The 16,625-nt window shown below is 36.6% G+C and overlaps 1 protein-coding gene across 1 annotated transcript in view; it reads left to right on the top strand.

Moving 5' to 3' along the window:
• Nucleotides 1–16,625, top strand: part of PLXDC2 (plexin domain containing 2) — a 403,365-nt gene that overhangs the window by 335,852 nt on the left and 50,888 nt on the right. Inside the window, exon 11 of the mRNA XM_028507369.2 lies at nt 10,074–10,134. Within this exon, the coding sequence (XP_028363170.1) occupies nt 10,074–10,134 (61 nt within the window). The remainder of the gene's footprint in view (nt 1–10,073; nt 10,135–16,625) is intronic.

The following is a 16,625-nucleotide window of genomic DNA, read 5'->3' as shown; positions in this document are numbered from 1 at the left end:
CTGAGCTCATAGTACATGCCTCAAAGATTTAATTACATTGTAAAATGCAATGATAACAAGCTTGATGAATTAATCAGGTGAGGTATATTAAATGATTTAATAAAATGGTTTCCAAACCTTTTCTTCCTAAACTGGGGAAACATTTTTTTTTATTTTATTAAATTTATTCAGGTGACATGGGTTTATCAGGCGATATAGGTCTCAAGTGTTCATTTCTATGATCCATGATCTGTATATTGCATTGTGTGGCCACCACCCAAAGTCAAATCATTTTCCATTACCATGTATCTGATACCCCTATACTCCTACTAACCTGTGGGGGTGCTCCGCCCACAGGCTCTCCCCACCCCCTGCTGCCCACCACCGATGAGAATAAGTCTACCAAGACAAGATGTGCTTGGGGAGGAAAGGTGGCCAATCTCTCAAAGGAGAAGGGCCAAGAGCCTGTTCCTCAATGGGCTTTTATTGGGTTCATTTGCACAGGAATATAGGTAAAGCTCATTAGTCATTGTCAGGAAGTAAGAATCTAACAATAGATAACAAAGAACTCTGAAGGCCTGTTTTGAGTCATGGTCAGATAACTAAAGAGCTGTAAAACCTTGAGGAACGAACTTACTTCTTCCTTGGACCCTTATCATTTAATTGAGAGCATTCTGAACAAAGCAGGTTGCACAGAATTTTACATATTCTTTCTTAGGCCTGATCACCAGGGGAACCCTTCCTTTCCAGCACAGGGCTGCACCAGCCTCTGTCATTGTTTCAGGCTTAGGTGGAGCAAGGGAAGTAAAGCAGTCAAGAGATTAGGAGATTTCTTGCAGACAATGAGGACTCAGGCTATGTCAAAGCTGAGGGGCAAGGGTCCATCACCCCCTTTTGCTATAGCCCCCAAAGTCCTTCCTTGGGGGCCTCCCACGTGATTGTGCCTGTCTTAGATCGTTTCCCCCTTGAGGAATTTTACCCATCATTGGTTAACCGACCAAGCATTGGTGGCCAGTTATGGATGAAGCAAAAGCTGAAGAAGCAGTGCTCCTGCCAGGGAGATAAGCTTTTGTCTCCTTGGTGGCTTACGGTCCAAGGTCACTCCCTCAGCCTTAGCCTTGGTGGGGTTACAGCTTCTGATACCAGGCAGGGTGGTTCCCAACACTAACCCCACCCCCTCCTGTCTGGTAACCACCATACATTTTTCTTTTCCATTACCATTTATCTTGCTTATACCCTCTTCTACCTCCACCTCCCCTCCCCCACACCCACACTCACCACCCTTTTGTCATAAAGCAGATAGAATTAGACCTCCTTTGGTCCAGTCTGTGATGTGGGGTTCATAGCCAAGCCCTCCCACTTTCTCTACCCTCACTCCAGCAGTCACTGAAGCCTCTGCAAAACTAAACCCTGAACTCTGGATACAGCTTGAAAATCTCTGATTAATGCAGGTTTTCCAAGTTAGAAAATACTACTTTTCTTAATCCACCCATTCTTTCTGCAGATCTTTTGCAAGGACCCAAATGCACTGTCATTGGAAACACTTTGTCTCCTCTGAAATAATAAGAGACAGACCTTTATTCATTTGGAACATTTTCTCAATTACTCTTCCTGGAGGGATGGGGTCAGATAATGGTCTTTCATATTCCCTTAGAGTTCTTTCCTAAGTGTTTATGGGTCAGAATATTTCATGATAGGAGTTCTCTGAGAAACTTGAAATGCCATCTATTTTTATTTCTCTGTAAATCTCAATATTCCAAATAAAATTCTGAAACTTCTTATAGTAAAAAATAAATTAGGATAAAACCTTTCTTTGATTAAACTGTCCATCTCATCAGAGGGATTTCTTGTTCCTGGGCAGGACAGAGGTGCTCCGATTCATGCATTGTTGATCCTGAGGGAGACAGATACTCTGAAAGCCCAGTGCCATGAACCTGAGCACCGTGGAATAAAAATTTATTGGTAAAAGGGTGGCATTTTCCAGAAGCACAGCTCACCTCAACCCCTCAGACTTTATGTTCTATTTTCTAAACCAACAACAAAGTAAAACCACTGTTCTTTCTGTCCCCTTTTATGCATTTAAAGGTACCATTTAAGCACAACATTTAGGATGAAGTCAAGACATTTTAAGAAAGGGTGTCAAAAATTGGATTCCTGACATTTCCAGTAGTTTTATTTGTGACTGTTTATTTTAATGGCCTACAGCCATGAGGAGATTTCTGTGCCTTCTTTTTCTCTTTTCCTGGACGACTCAGCTCTCACTTCTGTTCTACCAAAAAGTGAAGTTGAATGCTTGGCAAGGAATTTTTAGATTCTGAAAGAATTCATTTATCAAAAAGAGAAGATTTTTCCTCTTTGTTTTATAACCCTCACTTTTGTGGTTAAAGAAGCTGGGTCAGAGCTTGGAGGATGTTATATAAATTTTCAATTATATGGTTTCAAATCAAGTTATAATGTCTTTTGTTTTCAATAAGCACTTTTCAACCTGTGCTGGATATTGTGCATGGTAAAAAATATAAAATAGCTTATATTTATCAAATACTTAGTATATTAATCATTTATATTACCTCACTTAATTCTTGTCAAAACTCAACAAAGATAGATTTTGCAATCTCCATTTTATGAAACCTGAAGCTCCAGTCTCCAATAATACCTTGTCGTGGATCACAGTTGATAGCAGAGTCAAGAACTGAACCCAGTTTTATGTGTACAGTTCTAAAGCTCATGCTTTTCCCACTGAATAGTATGGCTTCAAGATTTTGCCGTAGTTAAATGGGGGCAATCTCGAGAAATATTGCATGGCTGGGGTGAGAATTATGTAACTGATGGTTATTGATACATGTCCATGATTACATGCTTGAACTCTACAATAACTTCTACTTCCTTCTCTTTCTTTTTCCCCTTATACTTTTATTCAATGAGATAGGTAACATTATTAATTATTAAGTCAAGGCTAGAGACACCACTGCTCTCAGCGCCTGAATCTAGAGAGCAAGTCGGGCAAAGTGAAGTTCTCTTTTCTAATGTGATACAAAGCACTGTGTTCCCGAATTCTTCAGAATATGGTAGTGTGCTACCCAGAAACAAGACTCCAAAAGTTGCACTTATAATTAGGTGGAAAAATAGCATTATTTTTTAATTGGAACAATCATTTTATAAACATATTCTAAAAGCTACAAAAATGATTCATTTTCCTCTTAGAAATAATTGCCAATCAATATTTTATTCTGCCTTTTCTAAAATAACTTCTTTTTCATGTATATAAAATCTGAAGAAACAAAACTATTTAATTGTAATCATAGTCTTCCTCAGTTACCATACCTCTGCCTCAGTTTATCGTTTATCTTACTGGAAGAGTTATCGTGTTTCTAACGGAGTTCAAAATCTTTCATAAGTAAGGAGCCAAATTGTTAAAACACATTTGCAGCCAGATTCTGGCTAGTTGGCAAAGCCAAGTTTGTGATCAATCAGTGAAGAAATATTTTCTTTATAATGTGAGGATAACAATTTGATTTTAAGTGTTGATAGTCCTTGATAAACAAAGTGTTCATTTTTAACTGTATAACTTTTATTAGATAGTAAGTGTTCTGTTCTCAAGATAGGTCCTATCACCTTGACTGAAGCTTTCCCTCAGGAGAAGGATAATTCTCGATCCGAAGACATCCTCCTGGGGCACACTTTGGGTTAGGTCCCGCAGCAGATATGAGTGGGAGGGAATGGTTGGTAATAGGGACTTTAAAAAAACAGAAGGCAAGGAAACTAAGTATATTAGATATTCAAGGGAAAAGATCTGAAAAGGAGTTTGAACAAAGCAAAGGGAAGGTATCAATGAAAATGTTAAGTCTTTGTTATTGTTTGAGTCTTCATCTCATCTAGCCCCCAATGGCTGTGTTCCTCAGAAAGTCCTGGAGCTAATCTAGTGTCAGGACACATACCTAGGCTATGGGTTTGATCCTAAGATGAGGATTAAAAATAAATAAATAAAAATAAAAACTGAATTTTACTATGAGATTAGTTTTGCAAGTCAGTCAGCCCAGGTCTTTTGAATCAGATAGCTTTTATCTGTTTCCATGTGGGCAAATATTTCATTCTCTTGTCCCTTTCAAGTAGCATTCTGAGAAAGATTTAAATGTAGGTGTACAATAACTACTCAAGTATCTAATCATCTAGATTTGGCATCTTCCTGTCTGAAACACAGTGGAAGTACACAGCTCTGGGCTCCTACTAATTTAATTACTTTGCCCTGATGTGTGTTTGATGATTCTCTGGTGTATCATTGACTTTGTTGTCATGCGTCACAATTTCAACCCATATTTCAGTCTCCTTTTCTTTAAAGTAGACATGGGTCCTTCATTCCCTAAAGCATTGACAGTGACAAATGAGGTTATTTTGCCAACATTGGCAGTGGCTTTTATTCAGAATCCTTTCTGAAAAGATTAGCTTTCTTCCCTGTATGCCTAAATGCTGTCGCTTCACTCCCAGCATCAGTCTTCCTCCCCCTGCATACTCCAAAACTGAAAACAGACTCGACATCAGGGGTGACACCAGTAGGAAGAAAGAATTCCAGCATGAAAAGCCAGTTATAAAAACCATTTTCTTTATTGAAAATATTGTTTTAGGGAAAGATGGAATAAAAAAGTAATAAAAATATGTTTTTTGTTACTTGGGAGGAAAGGAACAAGATTTGATTTTTTTTAATGAGATAAAAGAATTGATCTTGTTATGCTTTTAGGCACATACTAAGGCAACCCTAGATTTTAGAAATTTAGAAGAAAGATTAAGCCTTTACTGTGTAAAATCTGCTACTCTGCAAGATACCACCTGTGTAAAATGACAAGGTTCCGGATATCAGGTATCAGGTGATTTAACCCCAGTTTTCCATCTGACATTTTCTGCATTCTGCATATAACTATTCTTATTGGCATTGGATTATGATTCTGAGCTACAAGTAACATCAAGAGCTTTCATTAAAAAAACATATTATGCAAACATAATATGCATACCCTTGTATATTATAATGATTTGAAATTTCATAATAGATCCTACAATATTGTCTCTGTAATAGGTTATATAATTAGATTCACCTCATACTCCCAGAGAGATTCAAGCAAAAGATTCTGAAAAAATGTAGGCTCAAGTTTCTTGATTAGAGGAGAAATCTTTCTAGAAGTGAAATCATTTATCTCATGCCTAAGGCCAATTAGAAACAATAAGTATCCTCCTTACAGGAAATGAGATATGTTTTTTTACAGTTTTTTTTATTGAGAATCATGATTATGATCAAAATCTTAAATTTCATGACCTACCTTTCCAATTAAAATTTTTCAGTATTTCAAAATGAAATAAATTTGCCATATCTTACAGCTTCATATTATCTATTTTACCTTATGACAAAATATTAGTTATCACAGCTGCTTTTCATTAAATTTTTCTCATCTAAAATACTTTTGCTTTTTAAAAAAGCATCTTTCCATTTCTTTGATGCTGGAGGATCATTTTTCACATTTTTGCAGATTGTGGCAAGAAAATTTACTAAATGTACAATTGATTTTTCCATTAGGTTGCACGCTATGATAAATACACCTAAGGCTGCAAGGACCATTTAAATCAACAGACACCTTAATGAGGTATTTGTCCTAAAGTTTTCAGATTTTACAGATCTTTAATTTTAGATAGCAACTAGAACAGAGTTTCAGCAAACCATAGCAAATGGGCCTAATATGCCCCACTTCCTGCTTTTTGTTACCACAGTTTTATTGGAACACAGCCACACCCATTTCTTTAAGCGTTTGTAGTAGCTTTTGAGCTACTCTGGCAGAGGTGACTGCCTAGGACAGAAACTAGACAGCCTGCAAAGCCTAAAATACTTGACCTGGTCCTTTGCAGAAAACCCTTTGTGATTTCCTGATCTAGAAAGTAACTGCTTCCTGGGACTGACGATTCTGTGAAGTTTCTTTTCCTAAATTCTCTTTAGTAGATGTTTCTTCTCACTGGTGAAATGATACATGCTCAATTGTGTAGTGAGACACACTTTGTTTGTAATCCTTATGTATTGCTTATGTATGTATTTTAACAGTTGCTCTGTTTCCTTCACCTGAATATATTACCCTTATAAAATAAGTCAATTTCTGAAACCCTTTCTACAGACTGAGGTAAATTAGAGATTTGATGACATTTACACTTTAATCTCTTGAGTGGATACATGTTGCAAGCTATTGTTTGTTTTCTAGGCTGCCTTACTTAGTGGGGCTCACTTAACATGGTTCCTGGGGGCTTTGAAATCAACATCGCATCACTCTCTATCCATTTGTTTTGGAGTTAGGTGATAGTGAGAAGGAAATAACTTCTTCAAAAAAAATTGGCAACATATTAGAGTTAGGAGCTCAGACTTTATTTAAATCAGTTTTTGAGAGATATTTACAAAACCATGTAATCTCTGCCATATTTATAAATACTGAACAAAGATTTGTCTCATGTTTAAGAGCAATTTAGAGTTCCACCTCATAAGATTCTATAATACTAATTTGCAAATATGATGATAAAGGACCATCATATAGTACAGAACCATCTGTTAATATGGTACACAGAATTATTCTTAAACATTTTTCAAAACACTGTCAGTAAAATGAAAATCTCATTTATTTTCAACAGTTGTTGACCTTGCTTCATGCCTACTACAAAGTCATCACTTAGGTATGAGAAACAGTTGATATTTACTAAATGTTGACTGTGTACCAAGCTCTCACTTTAATTCTTACATAAGCTCTCCTACCTCACTTTAGAGATGAGGAAACAAACTAAAATGGGAAATGTAACTTGCCTAAGATTAGATACCTGTTTTGTGCCCAAACCCAAATTCCATCTCAAGCAGTTTGATTTCAGAACCTCCCTTTGAACCATGTTCTCTCCTGGAGTCTTGAACCAGTTGCAGTGTAATAATACATGCTAGCACTTCACATTTGGTTGATATTGGGGGTCACTGCAAAAGGGTTACTTACTCTTCTGGGTGGGCTCAATTGGGTTTACTAATTAGAAACAAGGCATGTATTCCAAACATAAGTAAGAGCATGTTCAAAGGTGGAGATGGGAAAAAGCACAGCACATTCAGGGAGGGGCACTGAAGGGCGAGAGGACAGGTTGTAGAGGTGGCGGGAGGGGAGGAGCCTACCTTGTGGACATATCATACAGGATGTCAGCGGTTTTCCCATTTTGGTGTGATAAGAATCACCTGGAGTGCCACAGTGAAAATTGATGGACCCAAATTGCCAGAGAATCTTTTTTGTACAGTAAGACCCAGGAATTTATAGTTCAACAGGAATACTGGGTGATTACAATGTAGAAGAACCTCTTTGCTAACAGTGTGAAAAATTTGGGAAATTAATATGTGAGAGCATGACATGGTTAACGTCTCTGTGTTTTAGAAAAAACAACACAGCAGCTCAGTGGAAGTTGTTCTCAGAAATGATTTTTGGTTTATTTTCAATTCAGAAATAACATAAAGGTGGTTTTCCTTAATAATTTATAACATACACTCAGACTTCTGTGTGTAATTGCTTTTGGATACTATTTAGATTACTAAGGTATGAAAAACTGTTTTTAAAAAAATGCTGCATCTGGTGTTGTTACAATATTAACCTGTGAGCTACAAAATGCATGCGCTCTTCAGACCAAATCTTATTTGTGTTTGCCATTGTCAGTCCCTCCTACCCTAGCAATTAGTAAACTGCAGATCAATTAATAGAGAATCAATTGTGAATAAATGAATTGTTTAATTGAATCACATATTTTTAGTAGAACCTAATTTCACACAATATAACTGGGGGACTATTGAATAAATCAAGCAAAATGCAGTGTTTCTGAGCTTTTCCTGAGAATTGATTTAACCACTTAAAGGACTAATTACTTAATATAAAATTTCAGTTGACCTATAAATTTAAGATTTCCTACTGTCTTCTTATAATGTAAGGTAAATGTTATTTCCCACTGGCTTGGAATACATCTACAATAAAGTATGTGAAAACAAACTGCATTTTTAGAATTGTCTTTTCCATTTAATTATTTGTAGTCAGGTAGCTCCCCAAAAAATTTTTATTGTAGAAAATCGATATATTTCCATCTAGCAAAAGACCATGTCAGTATGTACATTTTTCAATATTTAAAGAAACTCAAAAGGCAAAAAGAAGAGGGAACAACCATCCAATTCATTTGGAATTAAATAGACCCAAACTGTTAGGTTCTTGTTGGGTAACCAGAGAAGGCCTTGACCACCTGGAGACTCTCAAAGTGAGCATGCTAGATCACACTGAGATGTTTATTCCACATTAAGCTTGTTCAACACAGATGGTAGGCATAAACTAGCTAAACTCTTGTGAATCATATCTGGGCAGAATGATCGATATGGTCTCTTTTTTTGTTGTTCTTGTTGACAGTAGAATTGTTTTCACATTCCACTTGAATTAAATTATGCTCATTCATGCCATAGTACATAATGTCTGGCAAAGATTCTTAGAATAAGTCATCGTGTGGACCCACTGCAAAACAAGTGGGGAAAAAAGCAGCACTATAAGCCCTGTAAGAAAATTTAAGACAAAAGTTGAGCAACCTCTACCTATTTTTTAAAAATGTATAAGTATCTTTAGATTAGCATTCATCAATATGGATTTATATATGTTATATATAAATGTATACATAGATATTAAAATTCAGGGACAATATAAACCTTTAATTTTAATAGACTAACAAAAATATTTTGAATTTGTAATATGAAAATGAAATCATGTGTCAGACACACTAGGTATGATTATATGTGACACTGGGCATAACATTAAAGTATTCACCATCTAGTTTGGTAAATAGACACATGAAATTTTATATTAAAGAGAAAAGTTAAATAGTAAAGTAAGATGTGATCAACAGCAACTATGAAGCTTTATCAGAATGCGCTCTGGAGAGTAATTTCTATATCTTAAAAAATCAATGGACTGTGGCTAGAGGGCAGGAAATTAGTCCAGTCAAGGAGAGAGGAAAAGTGGACAAAATCTTACCCAGCCCTTGCTGAATTGGACTTTTTAGGTATGATGTAATCGTACTAGTGTTAGGGATCCCCAAGAACACACTCAAGATGAATGATTCATCCTGAACTCACAGAACTCAGAAAAGCTCTTATACCCAAGGTTGCCATTTATTATAGCAAAGGGTAAGATTAAAATGAGCAAAGATGAAAGGCACACAGGGCAGAGTCCAGGAAGGACTAACGTCCAGTTGTCCTCTTACGGGGAGTCATACCGGCAGCACTTAACTCCCCTGGCAACAGTTTGCAAACATACACAGCATGTCCTGCCAGCCAAGGAAACCCGTCCCACCAAGCCTTGGTGTCCAGGGTTTTTACTGAGGCTAAGTCACGTAGGTCTGAAATTCTCTGTGACTAACCTTATCTCTAATCTCCAGCCCCACAGAGTTCACACTGATATAACATGGCCTGGGGCTTCTGGTGAATAAAACAGACATTCACTCACCATGAATAATGTTGTTAGCATAAGCTATCTTGCATTTCTCCAGCAGGATGTTCCAAGGGCTTAGAGGTTATCTCCCAGGAGCCGGAATGTGTGGGTTTGAGTACCTCAGACCTACTGAGATAACCCTTTGCTATACAGTCACGTTTATATGACTATGGATCTTAAATATAAAAATTTAAGAGAAACAAAAAGATCTGAAATCCCCAAAAGTGATACCTGTACAGTGTTTTTCTGTATCCATGTGTTTGAGTGATAAGAAATAAAAATGAGGAACACCAACTTCATATGACAGCAGTCAGTCTTACCTCTGGGTGGGTGCACAGCGAAGTGGGCCTCCGTGGGGACATTTGTTGCCGTGTTTGATCCTAATCAGATAACTATGTGGGAGTGAGCTGGTACACTGAACAGTGGAAATTCTTCACTACTGCTCTGATTACCAGGTCTGTAGAAGAATGCTTCTGTTGTGGTAAACTGAAAATTTGAGAATTAACTACTCACCAATCTTTTCCTTTTAATTTTTGCCCCTCACTCTGTGTCCTATACTCCCTTTCCCAAACTGCAATGTGGTCTTCTCTGAAGATGTTCCAGTGGATTTGATCGTCATCGCCAGGACTGGGTGGACAGTGGATGCCCTGAAGAGGTACACATGTGCTTTATTATGACAAGATTCTGGGGACCAAACTGTCATGTATAGCTGCTATAACTTAATGAAAGTGGTACCTAATTTGATAAAAGTAGGCAGCAGTTATTGAGTACCTCATATGTGTCAGACTTGGGGTTTAAGTCTGTATGTATTTTCACAGTTATTCTCATACCTGCCCTGTGAGGTCTGAGCTGTTATGGCCCTCACATTACCAAGAGGAGAAGGGGGTAGGGGGAAGGGAAGTGGGGGCAGGAGTGCAGTGAGGGTGTCCAAAGTTGGGAATGTGGCTAGGGAATAACAGAACCAGTATTTGACTTTCTGTGAGCACAGGGTAGTTCTCTTAAGCCTGTGCTGCTTTTCTAAGACCTAGGAAGCCAGTTTTCATATTTTTCACTCAAATTGTAAAATGACTTGTATGGAGGAAAAGATTGATTGCAGGAAATTGGACTGAGATAAGTTAGAAGTGATATAACATGGACACAGTAACTCCTAGGCAAACATGATAGAGACAGTGATGCAATGAAGTGATTCAAACAAATGAATGCAATTCAGAGGCAGTTTTAACCTGTTTAAAGGATTTTTAGTGAATTGCATTTACAGTCATTTCAGGGTCACATAAAGATACATGTAAAGTATCACACATAAAGTTCAAAAAGAAAAGTATGTTTCTTCTCCCTTTTTTATGTTTTAGGGTATGAATTTTGAATTAAAATAATATATTTTTTCTCATTCAGTAAAGCAAATCTTGTCAAAGTACTATTTTAAAAACTATTAGGTGATCAATAGTTACTAGATTATTAATTTTAAGTTTTTATGTATGGTATCATAAATATCTTGATAAATTACACCTTTGAGAATCTGCTTAAACTTTAGTCAACTTTTGACGTTCGTGTAGGTAATTATAGTGACAGATACTAATCCAACTATTTCACTTCACTTAACAACATAGTTTGAAAAGAAAATATATTGATGGAGTCATAGTTGTGTTGTTAGTTTGATATTTATTTTATGTAATCACAGTTACCTCAATTATTTATATTTATATAAAGATTAAGGGTATAATTCAGACATCTCAATTTTCTTGCCTCAGTGTGGGCCCACCATGATCCATGGAGAAGAATCCATCATATTTGATGCCCTCCTAAATATATTTGTGGGGAATTTACCATGTTCTTTGGCCTGTGCTAAGCACTAAAATTACAAAAAAAAATTTTTTAATTACTCTCTACTCCCAAGAATCTCGTAATCTAGGACATTCTGTCATATTCGGTGTTTCTATTTTATTCTGAAATTACATTATCAACCTTACTAGCTTTATGGTGAGCAGTTCCACCCTTATTTTATACATAAGAAACAAGGTCACTGATTCCAATCCATTTTCCATGCCTAAAACCAAGATTAAATTTGCTTTCTCATTTTGAGATGAGTTTATTCAATAAGTACAAATCCTAATATGAGCACTTACATCTACTCTTCTAAGCATCAGTAACGTGGAAGTGCATAAGAAGCATGGCCATTGGGTAGGTCGACCACTGGACAAAGGGCCGCACTCAGAGAATGGCATGAGCAAAGACACAGTATCTGCAAGTGCATGGCCTTGCTAAGTGGAATAAGAGAAGGTTTGCTGAAGAGGTGATATTTAAGGTGATGGCTAAAGGGTAACCAAAGAGGAATAGCAAGAGATGACATAGATGATGTAAACAAGGACAAAAATGTGACAAGTGGAAGGAATTTGGACTTTATGTTGGGCAAGAGAAAAACTACCTGAAGGGTTTCAGTTAAGTGGATGATTTGATCCAAATGACTTTTTAAAGCATCACCCTGGCTATGGGTAAATAATGGATTATAGTGAAAGAGGCCAATAAGTTGTCTTTAGCTATACATATATACACACACTTTGATCTATACACATATAGATCAATGATGCTGATGATCAGGACTAAAATAATAGGAAGGTGGTGGTGACCACAGGGGTGGGTGGAGACCACAGGGGTGGGCTGATGAAAGGATCCTTAGGTAGCTAGTTGAATGGAAATGAGTGCTATGAAAGTGTTTTAATTTTTTCTTTTGAAAAATTTTTAAACATTTTTATAAAATTACTGGAGTTTGAAAACAATAAAAATGAATATTTATGATTGTACTAACCAATTAAAGAACTGGAACTACTGATGACTATAAAACTGGTTCTTTGCTTCAGCTCCATTGCACCCTTGCATCTCCCTCTTAAAAATAAGTAAAACCAGTCTGAATTTTGAGTTTATCACTCAGAATTTGTTCTCACCACTTGTACCAGGTGGTACTTATGGTGGTGGCTTACATTCATAGCTGTATATTCCATGGTATGAATATCCTCTTCACTGACTCATCAAATATGTGTTGTGTGCCCCTGTGTCCCAGGCACTGTTCAGGCGCCAGGGTGCATTAGTGACACAACTGTAGAACAGAGCAAAGCCATTGAACCTCGCCATCCTAGATCTGTGTTCTCATAGTCGTATATTTTTCACTCAATCTTCTGTTTATGGACATTATTTCTAGATTTGTTTTTTACAAAAAGATTTTATGATTGTCTCCTGAATCAAAAGTTTCTCTAATATTCCTTAAAGTGGAATTACTGAATGTCAGTTAGGTAAATGTTCAACTGTGAAAGTCAATGCCAAACCACACTAGCAGCACAGTACTGGTCCTCAAGTTCTCATTATTCCACAATCCTGACAACCCCAGTTTGGTCATATTTCTTCATTTCTGCAAATTGTATTGGGAACTTAGAATGGTATCTTATTGGGAACTTAATTTACATTTATCAATCATTAGTGAAATTGGTTATACTTTCATGTGCTTTTTAACTTCTATGTTTCTTCTTCTGTCTTTTCTGAGATATTTGTTCATATCTCTTTCTCATTTTTTAATTGAGTTGTTATCTTTCTCTTTATTCATAACAACAAGTCTTTATTGATTATATGTAACAGACATAGCAAATCGGATTGATGGCCACCTTACAAAACTCTCTTCCTAATTTAAAAAATATATATTTTAAGACACGCAGTGGTTCTCTGTTAAAACAATCATATCACCTGTAAGTAATGACAGCTTTGCTTCTTATTTTATATTCCTTGTATCATTTAACTATATTTTTTGTTGTATTATTGCTCTGTTATCTCCACTTGTATATATTTTCTTCCAAATTTTGGATCATCCTTTTGGTTCCTCTATATTTTTTAGTTACCATTTATTCAAAATTTAATGTGCCTAATTAATCTTTTATGTTTAGTTTTCTGTGTATGTGTATCTTGTTTAAAAAGATTTTTTCTACCTAATTTCATAAGGTTGTTTTCAAGTGTTCTTCCAAGTGTCTTAAAACTTTGTCTTTCACATTAAAATCTTTACTCCATTTGGAATTGGTTTCTCTGCATAATATAGAAATTCAGTTTTGCAGGATCTCCTTTTTATGGATAACTTCAAGCAGCATTTACTGAGTAGTCTTTCCTTCTGGCAATTTCTTTCAAAGGCACCTCTTTCTTATAGAGTTTTCACACAGACAGGGATTGGTTTCTTGGATCTCCTCCTCTAATACTCAATGTTTCAATACCCTGACCAGCGTTACACTGTTTTAATTACTGTAGTTTTATAAGAAATTTTACTACCAATATGGCAGGTCTCCTCCCTCTTTCTTTGGAAGTATTTTGACCATCTGGGGGCTTTGGTTCTTTATATAAATTTTGGATTCAACTTGTCAAGGTCTGTAATCCATCAATCAATTTCATTAATATAGTCATTGTAATTACATTGAATTATGAATTGTATCACATTTCTAAATTATGGGCATTTTAAAAATTGATATTTTTACTAGTGACTTCTAACATAATTAAATTGTTGTTAGGAAGTATATTCAACATGGCACTGGTTCTTTAAAATAGGTTGGTACTTTTTTATAAAATAGCACATGGGCAATTTGAACCAATGATCTACATGTACTCGAAAAATGTGTTTTCTAATCAATTGGGTGTCAAGCTTGATAAATGTGCTATTTAATCCAACTTTCCCATTTTCTTTTTCACCTTCTGAGCTCTTTGGAGTTAGGCTTTGCTTTCTGATCACTTTCTTATATCTTTTATGTCCTTTGTGAATCATCTACCTTGTTTTTCTCTGCTGCATCCTGCGAAATTTCTTCAGATATAGCTGCCAGATTATTAATTCTCCCCTGTTTAATTTCAAGAAATATATCTGTATTTCTAAAATTTATATTTGGCACCTTTTTTAAATCTGCCAGGTCACTTTTATAGCCTATTATATTAGTTACTTTTAAATTGTACCTTTCACTTATTTAAATTATTTCCTATATGATTTAAAATATTTTATATAAGGTGATTCCTGTGTCTAAAGTTTTTGGTAGTGTACACAAGTCATTCATTGTTTCTCTTCTTTGTCAAGGTTCTCTTTTTCTTTCTCTATTTCTTTTTGTATCCTTTCATTAGAAATGCATATTTGTTTGCTCTATTCCATGGGAATCCCTATGACCTGAATAGGTGCTGCTTTCCCCCAAAGGGGATTTGATGATTGGAACCAGAGGGTTTTAGAGAATTCTGCGTGCCTCTTCCTTTATATGAGAAGGAGTGATGTAGCTTTTTCTCCCCCATCTAGTGCTGGCACACGGCCTGAACTCCTTCGAGCATGCTGATTTTTAATGTTGTTGCCCTCAAGGCAAACCCTCCCTGTCTGTGTAGTGCACACTGCCCCTACTGTCTATATGGCACGTAGCTGCTGCTTTGTTTTGTGGAGGAGGCAGTAGAGAGGCACTCTTGGAGATTTTCTTTCCTTCCTGCAAATCCTAGAAATGCTTTAAAATTCATGTTTTATCCACGATCTATCTGTATTCTATTCTACTTGCATTTAGTCTTTATCTTTACTGGCATAGGCACATAAAATCCATAATTTCCTCAAACTTGAGGGTGTTTGACAATACTGGTTTTTTTTGGTGGGGAGGAATTAGAAACACGGGAGGAGACTAATATGTGTGTGGCAGGTCACATTTTAGACTTAAGGAGTCTGAGATATCTATGACTTCTCCCAGTGGGAGGAAGTTCACAATTTCCGAGAATCTGGGCTGAGTTGGACCGGTGTGGAGACTGAGAGAATAGCTGTAAATAATGTACTCCATCTATTATAACAGAAGGAATTGATAGGTTAGGAGATTCAAACAAATAAATGCTGATTTGTACAGAAAATTAAAGAATTCTTGCTGATGGCTCTTTTATTTAGGAAATAAAAGGTGAGCCCAAGGGGTAAAATGGGAAGAGGCATTATGGGATTAGAGTTCTTAAGTAGAGTGCAGAGGGTTTGAAATTGATACTCAGGGTGAAGGGTGAGGAGGTTAGCAGAGTGGGCCAGTGTGGCCAAGCGGCCCTGGAGGCCCCGCTGAGGATGCTGGAGGTGAGTTTGCAGAGCTCCCTGTGGGGGGTTGTGCGAATGTTCCCCAGCTGTGCCTGGCTGGGGAGCGGGCAAGGAAAGGCAGATCTTTTACTATATTCAGTATTGGTGATTTACTGAAAAGGTGATATAGGAAGAAAAATGGTATAAAAATACATGATATTATTGAAAAGAGAAGTTGATGTAATGGGAAAAAAAGACTTAAAGGAAGAAAATTATCGTGCTTGGGCTTTCTGTGTAGTCACAGTACAAGGAGCAGTTGAGTGAACAGGTACATGGTAGGCTGAAGATAGATCAGCTGGAGTCATTATTTCAGATCTAAAGTATTTCCAGCTGCAGATAAGGTGCAGAGTGTGCAGATGACAACTAAGTGGAGTCAAGAGGGAGACCATGAGACATCTGGGGCTGAAGAGATGCAGGAACTAAAGTTAGGGGACTGATTGGAGCCCTGGGATGATAAAATAGAGAATAAGCCTGTGTTACATCCAATGGGTAAAAAGAAAGCTATCTCAGGAACTCTTCCAAAGCAGCAATAAAGTGCACTGTATTTCACTAATGACCAGAAAAGTTTAAGGTACTTATTTAATAATAAATTCAAATGTGGCACGTGTACCTTCCCTGAACTTCCCCAGTTATTGTCCAGGGCTATCAGAGGCTTGGAGTTTTTTGAAGCACAGAGAGATGGGGAGAAACACCAACTTCTAAACCATACAAGTTTGAATGTTGAAGATTGTTACTGGTGAAGGTTATAGGATTTATCTTTATAGGCTGTAAGTAGTAATAGGCATGATATGCACCTTTCCTTGGTATCCAAGAGAAAAGACAGGCTAAGCAACCACACAACAACTGTCCAATCCTTTGCTTGGGTGGTTTCAGTATTTCACAAAGAAAAAACAAATTTTACATACCCATTCGATCTTTAGGGGGATTGTTCTTAAACAATAAAGTAGTATGGAACAGATATCAAATTTTTAGAATTTATAGTTATCAGTTTGATATGAAGGGAATTCATTCTTTCTTCACATACCTAAGCATGTTCTAACCCTTAAGTGTGTATTATGCAC

The sequence above is a fragment of the Phyllostomus discolor genome, chromosome 1 (genome assembly GCF_004126475.2).
Source record: "Phyllostomus discolor isolate MPI-MPIP mPhyDis1 chromosome 1, mPhyDis1.pri.v3, whole genome shotgun sequence".
In the NCBI taxonomy this organism is placed as follows: domain Eukaryota; kingdom Metazoa; phylum Chordata; class Mammalia; order Chiroptera; family Phyllostomidae; genus Phyllostomus; species Phyllostomus discolor.
This window is presented reverse-complemented; position numbering and strand designations above follow the sequence as displayed.